Below are 13,502 nucleotides of genomic sequence, written 5' to 3'. Positions count from 1 at the left end.
TATCTGCTTTTTAATATTTGACCGTTTTTGGTAAGGGTTGTTTTGCGTATGTAAGGCAACTGGAGGACTTGTAGAAAAGCGACGACGCATGAGGGGGATAACGCACAGACGCTGTCACAAACACCATCAGGGTATTGCCACCTCGCGACCACCTTTGAGCCTGGCAGGCTTGGCAGTTTCACAAATCTCGACGTTCCACCGATCCTTGCCACCGACGGGGAGAGGTGGGGGGGGGTACGTACCGCCTCGCACCCGCAAGCTGTGTGGCACTGGATCCCAAGACCCATTGGAAGGACTTTTGCCGACCCAAACAAAGAACTCCGTAAGTCCCAAAAAAGTAACAGCAAGGCAGTTTTATTCGTGCACATTACAGTGTTCTCAAAACAACAGGTCAATGGGTGGCCGTTGCACAGTTTATATCCATTTACCCTTTTATAATGTTAATTATCTTACTGTGCATGGGGTAACCACCACTAATGTACAAAACTTTAAACAAGCGCCAATGCAACCAATTAAAAGTGCAAGTAAATAATGTAACGAGGCAAGGTCGATCTTGAATTGAAGCTTTCTTGACTGCAGGAATCCATCCTCTTTGGGTAATCGATTATTTTTCTACCGACGTGACTTTACCGAAAGAAGCAAGGTCAATCGTTTGGGTTCTAACCTGGCATTGCACAGCGTAGATGGGCCATTGACCATTTGCGGTTCCTCCAAGTTTCAAACATTTTCACACCATATTTGTGGGTCCCCAGAAGACCCAAGGTAGATGCAGGGCAGAGTATATCCACCTACGACATGAACATCCGATCGTCCTGCAGGAGACGACTGAACGGAAATGTTCCGCAAAGCTTGCCGAGTGGGACCATGGCACCTTCGCGGTTGAAGATTTTTGCCACTCTTTGTTCCCCGTGTTCGAGCAAAAAAAAAAATTCACCCGTAAAAACAAAGTTTTTCACTATAAATCCTTTATATGCGTGGCATCGGTTTCATTTTATTATTTATTTCAGTTTTTCTTGAGTAAGCAAGCAAGCGAAGTTAATATAAAGGATTTAAAAATGAAAGATCACCTCTTGACATGCCCCGTATATTCCCGAGGGCACCAGCGTTGACCCGTTTTACCACTTTCAAGAACCTGGCGGCTTCAATTTAACTGCTCTATAAATAGTCTCCACTGTCTAGCTTGGGGGCAGGGATTTCATGCCATGTGGTTAGTCAACATTTGCGTCATCATGAAATAGGTGGCGACAGTCCTCTCGTCCTCTGGCTTGAGATGGCTGCCACCTATGGGTCAGATGATTTTCTGCCACAATTAAGCAATTGGTAATTAAACATTTTGAAACATTTCCCTAAACAGTGTAAAATTTTGAAAAAAAATTTTCATTAAAATTAATTGCCAAGCACAACGAGTCTGTGCAAAATGTCAGCTCGATTGGATCACGGGAAGTGGGTTAAAAAACGACCGAAAGATTTGCACGGTCCGAAGCAAGCAAGCACGCACGTAAACTTAATATAAAGGATTTTAAAAACTGGCATCTCTTCCGGCAGCAAGAATTGATGTGCGTCGACATCTGGTAACGGTTATTGTGTTGAACTATAATACGCATGTAAGGGGTGTTGGGGAGGGGGGTGGTAAGGATTCCTTCCAAAAGGAGGGGGACAGTGGAGCGGGAACAGCGGAAGGGAGAAGAAATAAAGGACGAACCCCCTGCAACCTCGTGTCGGCTCTCCGATACACGCAGTTTTGATAACAATGGACCGAGGTTGACTGAGAAACGCCTGCGTTGGGACTGTGGTGGAAAAGTTGGCAACCCAAGTGATTGCCTCTGTCCCATGAAAATCGTTCAAATGCCAAATGTACTCCCTTCGGTGTATTATCTTTGAGGACACAACGTAAGCACCCTCTGACAGCATTCCTCGTTAACTCCTCCACTTGGTGGTCCATGCAAACACCGGTGCTTTGTGTGAGACTGCCCCTTACAAGCCGAAGTTGTAGGCCTTGAGAACGTCCCGTCCATTGTTAGCCTGCACCACGCCAACCACGCTGCTGCAGTCGCTCACCACGTTCCTGAAGCCCCTGTGGGATGCACGCACACACAGACGCATAAGCACACAGGAATGGGCATGCCAAAAAAACTACAGATCCCCCTTGTAGCCTTAACATATTGTTGGAGCAAGTGCTGAGAGCGAGCATCTACGAAGGGGAGGTGGCCAGCCTGTCCAGCTGCCTTTGTCTCCCCAGTGGTGATGTTTTACACAACGGACCAGGTACTCATTTAAGGCGGAGTCGACCTGGGGGAGGCCCAGAAACGGTTCAGATAATCTTCACTGGTGTTGGCCGCCAGGAGCAATCGAACTCGGGTCGTAGTGCTGCGCACTAACCATTGCACTACTGCTCCCAGGGCATGGATATGCACACGCATGAACACACACATGACCACTCACACACGGGACACACAGGCATGGGCATACGCGCACACGATTCTTACGCACTTTAATACATCGAATCATGTCATCGATTGTTCACGATTGGCGCAAATCATCACGCACATCATCGTTGCCGTTACAGTTGGGCTAATCGAGCGGATGGAACCGATTCACAAAATTGCCTGGGTCAGGGAAAGAATTGTCCGTTAGGCCCCTTTGCCGCAGTGTAAATTGTCGCCGCTGCACCGCCACGCTGGTGGGCAGACTCACCGCGAGCAGGTCAGCGACCCCCCCAGCAGGGTATACTTGCTGACCAGCTGCTGTCCCGCCCCCGCTGCCGCCTCCATTCCCTCCGCCGCCTCCGCTTGCGCCCAGGTGTAGACGCGCAGGGACAGGTCAAGCGAGCAGCTCACCACACGGAACGGGTCCTGCGGACCGCGCGGCCAGACACGGGCGCAAGGAGTGTGGCAGTGCCCAGGGTAAAGGGGCCGTTGATTTTTATCACAGAGTACTTTCCGTGTCTGGCTGTCGCTTGATGATGCTGGTTGCAATTACTGGTGAAACATCGTCGGTTTACTCTACCAACACACCGGTGTGCTGTACTAAGTAACGAATTAGCATGTTTTGTCTACGTGACAAACCTTAATGTCTGTGGCAGGTTTAACGACGCATTTATATTTACGTGATGTAACCCAAAAAAGCCCAGATAATATCGGTCGCGAAAGCCTCCTACGTGTTAAACTCGACAGGGAGTACTTGCCACGTGGACTGGTGGCCGCCACAGCAGCCATTGTGAGAGGTTACGCTGGATGTGGCATGTCGTCATTACGAAAGAGCAAGCCAAACCATTGTCTCAGTTTGTCGTAGGACATTTTGTGTATAGTGTGGTGGTGGTATCGTGTATAGTACGGTGGTGCCGCCAGGCCCGCACCACGTGGATGCCGGTGATCTGCTGCTTGTGGTCGCTGAACGTCGCGAGGCGACCCCCGGTGGCCGCGTCCCACACGCTCAGCTGCTGCCCGAGCGTCGTGAGGACGATGTTGTGGCTCGCTGTGCGCAGGAACGGCGCTTGCGTCGCCCACTGCTCCTTGGGAATGATGAACCGCACCGCCACCTCGCTCACTGGCGGAGAGAGCGCGGCGTGCGGGGAGAAGGATCGGACGGAATCGGGTTCCGCTTCGGACGCCGACGCGACCAGATGTAGAGCTACAACTGACGGCTGCACCTCAACAAGGTTGACGTTAAAACACAAAAAAACGATAATTGGTTTTTTACCCTTCTATCTGGCAACAAAACTGACACATTTTTACAAGGAGTCATGTTTGCATAGACCGCAATACCTGCAGTCATAATACAAACAAAAGACATAACTCTGATAATGTGCACTGTCCTTGAAGTTGATTGGTCCACACCCGAGACAGCTTTCCTTAGAGCCTAGTCTCACATGGGTTGGACCAGATGACGCCAAAAGGCGCACGAAGTAAAAAAAACGAGCCAAAAAACCATCGGGTTGAAACCGCGAACCGTTGCGACGGCTCATCGAGCCCGCCGTCGTCGCGCGGCCCACGAAGCGCCCCGCACCTACCGGCGACGTGCTCCTTGCGCCTGGCCTTGCCCAGCTCCACGTCGAAGCAGCGCACCTCGTGCTGCCCATCGGCCAGCTCGACGGCGGCGGCGAGGCGCGCCGGTTTGGCGGGGAACCACGCCGCCGCCAGCACGCCGAGACCGGCGAGCTCCGGGAGCGTCGCCGTCACCATCGCCGCCATGGGATCGGGGCGCCAGTTGGCGGGGCGCGGGGGCAGAGGCCGGCGGGGGTCGGGAGGTGCCTCCTCCTCGTCCTCCGTGCACAACGCTCGCACGCCCAGCAGCTGGTCGCGCCGGCACCACCGCACGCAACGTCAAATCCATGTGGAACAGTGCCAAGCAGAATTGTACCAACGCCAGCCGCGTCGTACGATGCCGGACGTGTTAAAAGAATGGCTCTGTATGTAAGGCCATGTAAGTGCATGGGTCTATACAAATCTATGGTTCTCGTTGCAAGTCGATGGATCTCTGTGTATGGGCGGTGTTTGCGAGGACGAGAGAAGAATTTAACACGGAAGAATTTAACACGGAGGCTTTCGTGGTCAATGTTATTTATAATAAAGGTTTTCGGATTAGATTGCGTAAATATAAATGTGTCGGAAACCCACCACCACCCAACACAGCCAATTCATAAGGTTTGTCACGTGAACAAAACGTGTGTACACTGGCGTGATGGTGAGTAAATCCACAACATTTACAATTTAGTACGACGTTTCGCTGGTGATTACAATGAGCTTCATCAGGCGATTTTACAGAATCGTGAGGAAGTCTTCCTGCTTCCGATCTTAAATACAGCAACATGATGTCATCACTGTGAGCTTATCAGGTGCAAAGATCAGAGGGGGGTTTATTATTGTCATATCCATTATATTAACCTGTAAATAAGCGGTGCATATTACCATATGGGTTAATCACAGTTCATCAATATATACGATGCCTGGAATAGGCATGCAATTAAAAGGTGTGTTACTTAATAACATGCCGGATGAGAGAAGAGGCGCACGGTAGAAACGCCGAATAGAGAAAGTTCGAGCAGCTGATCGCTGTGCAGCGATGAGACCTTTGGTGTCAAAACAGCTCTCGCTGTACTCACCTGCACTGGCACGTCCGGGCTGTGGGTGGCACCCACCAGGATCACGGTGCCGACCGGCGCCGGCGCCAGCAGGTTAAGCGCGTGGTCCTCGGCCAGGAGAAGGCTGCGCACGGGGGCGAGGGAGGGCAGCGCCAGTACCCGCAAGGTGCCCATGTTGCCGCCCGCCTGGCGACGCACAGTGGACGCGTGGCCGCGTCACCGCTATCCCGCCATCTCCCCACTCCACCCCGGTCCTGTCCCAGGATTGACCTCAAGGTCGCACGCTCGCCACGATTGCGACCCTGCAAGGACTCTCCTCTGCCTGCCTCTCCCCTCTACCCTCTCGTCTTGCTCTGCTGTGCCCCACGCACTCTCCGAGCTCTTCTCACAACCCACACGTCGCGGCGGGGAGGCCCCCGTCCAGCAGGGCGCTTCACGGAAGGGCTGTCCGCGTACAATTATGAGCGCGTGACAATCGTGGTGCAGATCGCGCGATCGCGGACTCACTAGCAGGAAGTGGCCGCCCTCCAACGCGCACGTCGCGAGCACCGTGACCCCGGGCGTGGGGTCAGCTCGGGTCGCGACCTCGTGACCTCCGGCCGCATCCCACACCGTGACTTCTCCGGCCCGGCTCCCCGACACCACGAGCCCCAGCGTCGGCACTGCCACCAGGCACTCCACGGCCGTGCCGCCCACTTGCCCAGCCAGCCACAGCTGCTGGCCCTGCAAGCGATCGTCGGAGGATGAGACTGGGTCCCGGCATGGAAATGAGGAGTGGTCACCTCCAGCGGGGGCACGTCGTGGAGGTCGGGTGGCTCAGATGACCGTGGCATTACAATTAAACTAAACTTTTTTTTTCTAGATTTGAAGCTTTCGTGACTGCAAGGGTTTTTTCAGTAAAGTCACGTAGGTAAAATTTTTAGCTGTGACGGTCCCACCTGATGACGGAGACTTGTGTTGCCTCCGAAACGTCGTGATTTATTATTTTATTTTATTTCCATTATTACTTTTATTAACTTTTAATTATATTTTTTACCTACGTGACTTTACCCAAAAAACCTGAGAGTACTTTTTTTTTTTACCAGATAAGGCCCACTGAGCTATACAGTTCTATTTCAGAAGCGAGCTGGCCAAAATTGATAGCTCAACGAAGTGGCTTATCCTGTGGAGAGAAAAACAGGAGTACCACGGTGAGAACATGCAAACCACAAATATACAAAGGTGAGGGTTAGAATCGAACCCACGACCTCCTGAATACCAGGTGAGGTAGTTAACATCTCGCCACTGTGGCAAGATGTTAATTACCAGTTCTATGATATCCACTTCCGAATTAGGGTTGCCACCTGTTCTAGTTTGCCCAGGATCGTCCTCTCGTTGAGGCAACCACAGCAACAGCTGTGCTGGGAAATCTGAAACTCTTCCCTCGTTTACACCATTGGAACCTCCTTTGCCAGTAGAAAAATATGATAATTGTTTTTTTACCCTTTTATCTGGCAACAAAACTGACACCTTTTTTTACGAGGAGTCATGTTTGCATAGACCACAATACCTGCAGTCATAATGCAAACAAAAAACACAACTCTGATAATGTATGCACTGTCCTTGAAGTTGATTGGTCCACACCCGAGACAGCTTTCCTTAGAGCCTAGTCTCACATGGTGTTGGACCAGATGACGCCAAAAGGCGCACAACTCAAAGACAATGCACCATCAGAGTATGAGAACTCGGGGTCAGTTTTGTTGCCAGATAAAAGGGTAAAAAAAACAATTATCTTCCCTCGTTGTTAAAGGTCCTGGTTTGTATCAGCTGTGTAATAACAATGATGCAACACTCGGCACAATGTATTCACGTGTCGTTCTCAACTTTTCCTGGTATCGCGAGATTTTTTTTTTTTATTCCCAAGATGTGCCCCTTTGATTCTTGAGGTGAAAACCTGACTTCGAATTCAGGTTCCCAAACGTCGTGTGAGTTGCTGGTCTCAGCCCGATGACTGCACAAATAAACCATCTAACTTTTCTAACGCGACTAACTTTACTTTCATATCCGCACACAGCCCGTGGATCAGTGTTGACAGAGCTAGTTCTGTGATATCCACTTCATCGGGCCGTTCTCTAACACCAAGGGTTGCGCTGCTCTAATGAGAACTGCGACTGGAAACTTTTGTTCACCGCGTGACGCCGCTCATCGAGATACAATTGGAGAGTGGATTTTTATAAATAAAGTTAAGTATTCCTAAATGCGTTTTTTTTATCCATGAGCTCGAAACTACTGTCACGGCCACAGTGATGTGTGGATTTATGTAGGTTTAAATTATTTCGCACCGTATGTAACCAACCGCGCTAATGGGAGTTGCGGTATTTTATCACCAGGCCGGAAAATTAATGACGAGCCAATCTAGTGCGATCGTGGCTATGCAACCCAAGCTCTGGACCAAATAGTAAACCACTGTCGTCTGCGATCCTTCAATGGAGGAGGAGGAGCAGCAAAACGACACAAACACTCACTCTGCTGAAGCCCTTTCGTCATAGCCAGCAGATCTCGACATTGGCATTGAGCTCCTCAACCACTAGATTTGAAGCTTTCGTGACTGCAAGGATTCATACTCTTAGTTTTTTTCGGTAAAGTCACGTAGGTAAAAAATAAAATTAAAAGTTAATAAAAGTAATAATGGAAATAAAATAATAAATCACGACGTTTCGGAGGCAACACAAGTCTCCGTCATCAGGTGGGACCGTCACAGCTAAAATTAGTGCATCAAAATTACTGCATCAAGTGATTTTAGCTGTGACGGTCCCACCTGATGACGGAAACTTGTTGCCTCCGAAACGTCGTGATTTATTATTTTATTTTATTTCCATTATTACTTTTATTAACTTTAAATTTTATTTTTTACCTATGTGACTTTACCGAAAAAAAACCTAAGAGTACTCCTCAACCACATTGCTGCCACCATAGGCAAGGATGTAATAAAACGGTAAGATTCGTCCCTGCCATTACCATGTGCCATGGTCAACCCACTGCTGGATGAAGGCGTACCGTGTGCACGTCCCACGCTCGCACGCTGCCATCCTTGCTGGCGCTGCACACGCAGGTCAAGGGTCGAGCTTTCTCTGGCCGCGACGCGCTCGCTCCGCTCTTCCCTCTCTCCGCGTTCTCCTGACCATCGTCGTCGTAATCGTCGTCGTAATCGTCGTCGCCCTGCGCCGTGTCGATGCGCGGTTCCCCGTCCGAGAGGTAGCACACGGCCGAGATCGCGCCTAGAGAGGAGGGCGAGGAGATAGCAGTTGCCATCGCAGTGCGATTCCTTGGTGTCGTTTGGTACCCATCTACCCAAAACATCGTGCATTCCTTAACGTGCTCAACAGCCTCGCTGTGCTCAAGAGGCTCGATTGATGTGCAGGCCTCAGCAGCTATACTGGATACGGGAACCAGGTGCTTGTATAAAGGCTGAGTCAACCTAGGAGAGGCCCAGGACCGCGGGTTTGTAGTGCAGCACGGTAACCACTACACTACCGCTCCCCAGAAACGCACGCGCACCAACACAAGTGAGGCTTATCTAAACCAGCCGTGGGCCTCCGCTAGGTCGAATCGGACTCAGATGAGTATCCAGGACGATGTGTAAACATCGCCACTCGGGAGACAAAGGCGGCCGGGCGTGGTGCTGGCCACTCACCCCCCTGGTGCGCCGTGCCAGCCTCAATAGGTACCGCTCGCGAACAGCACTTGCCCAGCCTGCTAAAGGCTACGCGGGGGATCTTTGTCTTTGTGTGCGGGCACCGTCGTGGCCCCTCAGCGTGGTGCAGGTGTAGTCGGCGCCCGGTCGCCCGCAGCCCAGCGCCCTCTCGAGCCCCTGGCGCCGCAGGTAGTAGCGCTTCCACTCGCTCGCTCGCTCCACGCGGCAGAACGCCCAGCGGCGCCGGCACAGGCACCTGTGCGGGGCGGGAGACAGCGCGCTTGGGTTCCCACTTCTTCCACTGCTGGGTGAAGGCTCACCGTGTGCACGGTTGGCTACGTACGGGGCGAAAGAAGTTCAACATATACGTAGAAACGAAGCTAGACGCGCCCTATCTCTCGGTCAGCACGAGGTCTATCATCAACACTGTGCGGTTTATAAAGTTCAAGGCAAGACCGGTAGCCGATCACAGATGCCAAGTCCCGGATTGTCCGGGTCAAACCTGGATAGGTAGCGGCCCTATCACTGGGTCATGGGGTCACAGGTTTGTTCGTTTTTATTTATTTCATTTGCAGTTTTATTTGTGGCTCATTCGCCTAATTGTAAAAAGTGCAGTTCTGCACTTTCTTGCCCGTGCCACTGCTGGGTCGGGCTTGGTTGTAATTGTGGGAGTGGGCGGATGCGAGTGAGGTTGACAGGCGAGAGTAAGAGTCGAGAGCTGGGTTATTTACCTCCACAGCGCGGGTGAGTTGGCCACAGCGTTCCACAACTGGTGACAAGAGGGAAGAGGGCAGACACACACACACACGTGTACACACACACAAACGTGTACACACGCACGCGCGTGCATACACGTGAGCATATGCACCCCGCACATACCAATATAGAAAGATCTCTATATTCTTAGGTTTTTTCGGTAAAGTCACGTAGGTAAAATATTAAAATTAATAAAAGTAAAATATTTTATTTTACTTTTATTAATTTTAATTTTAGGTACTTTTAATTTTTTAGGTAAAAAATTAAAATTAATAAAAGTAAAATATTTCATTTTACTTAATAAAAGTAAAATATTTTATTTTTACTTTTATTAATTTTCATTTTTACCTACCGACTTTACCGAAAAAACCTAAGAATATGAATCCTTGCAGTCACGAAAGCTTAAAATCTAGAAATAGAAAGATCTCCCCACAGCTTTTAACAAGCTGTTGGGAGGGGGGATAAGTGCCATTCGCAGGTACCTATCAAGGCTGACACCTGTGATGTCGTCAGCACCACACCTGGCCTCATTTCTCTCCCCAGGGCTGCACGCGCCCGATGATTGTTCAACACGTCCCAACGTTGACGCGCTCAGCAGTTAACGGAGCCGTGTAGACCTGTTCTTCACCTGTCTGTGTAGACCTGTTCTTCACCTGAGGACGGCTGCTTGCATTGTGGCCGAAACGTCGTGAGAATTATTTTATTATCTTTTATTTTTATTATTTTATTATTTCCCTTCTACGTGACTTTACCGAAAGAAGCAGAGATGTAGAGCCTGTTGGAATTCCCTACACCTCTGCTGTAGCAGACGGACAGAAAATATGGCATCTGTGCAGGACCGCCCTTTCCTGAAACCGCATTGGGGCTCTGCAAGCCTCTCCTCAGCGTGCCTAGCAAGGCGATGTTGAATAATCCTTGCCAGGACCTTTCCCGGCACACTTGAGGAGTGAGATGCCCCTGTAGTTGTTACAGTCTGTGCGGTCCCCCTTCTTAAAGAGGGAATTAAAGAGCGATTTGTGATCGCGGGCCATTGAGGCAAACTCCATCTCCTCAGCAACCCGCGACCACCACCCATCCTTGCAGCGCCTCACGGCTCTCCGAACCTCCGAGCGAAGGCTGCAGTAAAAGCCTCCTCATTCTCCGACGTGGGATGCTGCAGACGATGAGAGTGGGCCTGTCACTTTTTCTCAGTCAGCCTGAGCACCTCCCTCTGTCAGCCAGGGTCTCTGGGGAGGTCTGGACCGTGTACCCGAAGCAGCCATTGTAGCTGCCTGAGCATCACTCGCTCACCCCCACACACACACTCACCCCCACACTCACCCTCACACTCACTCACCCTCACACACACACTCACTCACCCTCACACACACACTCACTCACCCTCACACTCACTCACCCCCCACACACACTCACCCCCCACACACACTCACCCCCCCCCCACACTCACACTCACTCACCCCCCACACACACTCACTCACCCCCACACTCACTCACTCCCCACACACTCACCCCCACACACTCACCCCCACACACACACCCACACACTCACTCACTCACACTCACTCACCCCCACACACACTCACCCCCACACACACTCACACCCACACTCACCCCCCCCCCACACACTCACCCCCACACACACTCACCCCCACACTCACCCCCCCCCCCCACACACTCACTCACCCCCACACTCACCCCCATACACACTCACCCCCCCACACTCACTCACCCCCCCACACTCACTCCCACACTCACTCACCCCACCACACTCACCCCCACACTCACCCCCCCCCCCCCCCACACACACATACCCTCACACTCACTCACCCCACACACTCACTCACCCCCCCACACTCACTCCCACACTCACTCACCCCACCACACTCACCCCACACTCGCTCACCCCACCACACTCACCCCCACACTCACTCACCCGGTTGACTACCGCTGCCCTGAGCAGCTGCTCTGCTCGCAGGAAGGTGAACACGTGCGCCAGGCAGTCAAACGGCAGCGGCTGCTGCTGCTCGCACTCCATTGCTGCCCTGCTGCGCCGGGGGTAGGACTCGAACCGTCGGCTCGCACCCTGGGGGGCCAGGAAGCCTTCCTCAGGTGGCCCCGGCTGCGTGAGCGACTCCAAAATATCAGCGGGGTCACGAGGGGGGAGGGGGGGGGGAGCCTCATTCGCTTCCGCGTGAACCCGAAGAAACGCGCGCGTGTCTCATCCCACAGCCGCCAACCGGGAGGTGGCGCTCTCCGCGTGCCCACTCCACATTCCCGCGGGCGAGGGCACGGCCGTACCCCGTTTCGCTTTGCCACGAGCGGAAATTCCACATTGCCTACGGCCGAGGGACATGGCAACTCTTGCTCTGAGCCCGCGGTGGGAATTCTACAATTCTGTGGTTGTTTCAATTCCACATTCCCATGACGAAGCCAAGTCGATCCATGCTCTGAGCGAGCGAAGAGAATTCCACACGCCTGTGGTTAAGACAAGTCCACCCATACTCTAGAGTCTGTGGTGTAAAATTCCTACAGGATAGTATCATGGCCGGGGCGAGTCTGTTCATAAGGCTGTTGACTTCCCACAAAGTGGTACTGCTTGTTTTAGTGACCCTCTGGAATGATGATGATTTATGTTAAATCTGTCAATAAAATGTTACTTTAACTACCGTGGATTCATATCGATGTTTAATCGCGCGGTTTAAGAATCGAAGATTTTGTATTCATATAGTGTAGTGGGTGGTCCAGATGTCTTGTTACAACCATTTAATTCTCAAAAACTCTCTATTTTTAAAGTACGGTTTGTTTAAAACACAAATGAATATGCAAAGGAAAACAATGTTAGGGGTCAATTCTTTGGCGGTCAAAAGACATCTGGACCACGCTGTACGGCGGTTCAGACAGAATGCTCCCCCGAGGTTCGCCTACCGAGGAGATGGAGCGATGGAATCGGCTCGTGTGCTGGGCGGATTTTAAACACATTCCTGCGGAGGGAGCTGGTAGGAACGTTGCGTTGCTCGGTCAATGCCCAGGGTCAACGGCAGCGTCGTGAATTCCGCAAATATGCCCGACTGTGAAAACGGGCACAAGCCGGCGTGAGTAGGTTAAACGTTGAGTTTTATAAGGGCACCACGGGGTGACCAGCCCCTCCCCACCCAGCCCCACCCCTCCCACCCCCCACCCAGCCCCTCCCCACCCTCCCCTCTCCACCCAGCTCCACCCCTCCCATTTTTGGATTCACGACGGACGGACGGACACAATAATCCCCTGTGGGGATCGTGAGTGGTGGCGATGGCTCGGGGAAGGAGGCCTTCATCCAGCAGTAGATGGATGACGGCTGACGACGATGATGGCGAGGGTACAGATGTACTCGTGCACCTCCGATTAGCATGGTGGGCTACGTGCGGTGCGAAAGAAGTCCAAGATGCATAGACTCACACAGGGACCCATATACTCACACAGAGACCCATAGACTCACACAGAGAGCCATAGACTCACACGGAGACCCATAGACTCACACGAAGACCCATAGACTCACACAGAAACCCATAGACTGACACAGAGAGACCCATAGACTCAAACAGAGACCCATAGACTCACACAGAGACCCATAGACTCACACAGAGACCCATAAACTCACACGGAGACCCATAGACTCACACGAAGACCCATAGACTCACACAGAAACCCATAGACTGACACAGAGAGACCCATAGACTCAAACAGAGACCCATAGACTCACACAGAGACCCATAGACTCACACAGAGACCCATAAACTCACACAGAGACTCATAGACTCACACAGAGACCCATAGACTCACACAGAGACCCATAGACTCACACAGAAACCCACAGACTCACACAGAGACCCATAAACTCACACAGAGACCCATAGACTCACACAGAGACCCGTAGTTTGTTTTACTTCCCCCGCACCTCCTATTAGCACGGTTGTCAACGTACGGTGCGAAAGAAGTTCAACGCATGCGTGTGCA

General features: G+C 51.7%; 1 protein-coding gene across 1 annotated transcript in view; it reads right to left on the bottom strand.

The window, feature by feature from the left end:
* Window positions 1-337: 337 nt before the first annotated feature.
* Window positions 338-13,502, bottom strand: part of LOC133355544 (F-box/WD repeat-containing protein 15-like) — a 14,319-nt gene continuing 1,154 nt past the window's right edge. The window contains exons 2-11 of the mRNA XM_061572885.1: window positions 11,443-11,693; window positions 9,485-9,522; window positions 8,858-9,009; window positions 8,117-8,337; window positions 5,588-5,803; window positions 5,102-5,266; window positions 4,010-4,292; window positions 3,356-3,546; window positions 2,695-2,852; window positions 338-2,074 (exon numbers count right to left, since the gene is read on the bottom strand). Of these exons, the coding sequence (XP_061428869.1) occupies window positions 1,975-2,074; window positions 2,695-2,852; window positions 3,356-3,546; window positions 4,010-4,292; window positions 5,102-5,266; window positions 5,588-5,803; window positions 8,117-8,337; window positions 8,858-9,009; window positions 9,485-9,522; window positions 11,443-11,693 (1,775 nt within the window). The 3' untranslated portion in view covers window positions 338-1,974. The remainder of the gene's footprint in view (window positions 2,075-2,694; window positions 2,853-3,355; window positions 3,547-4,009; window positions 4,293-5,101; window positions 5,267-5,587; window positions 5,804-8,116; window positions 8,338-8,857; window positions 9,010-9,484; window positions 9,523-11,442; window positions 11,694-13,502) is intronic.

This window comes from Lethenteron reissneri, chromosome 51 (assembly GCF_015708825.2).
Source record: "Lethenteron reissneri isolate LAM-NWPU_2019-01 chromosome 51, ASM1570882v1, whole genome shotgun sequence".
Lineage (NCBI taxonomy): Eukaryota > Metazoa > Chordata > Hyperoartia > Petromyzontiformes > Petromyzontidae > Lethenteron > Lethenteron reissneri.
This window is presented reverse-complemented; position numbering and strand designations above follow the sequence as displayed.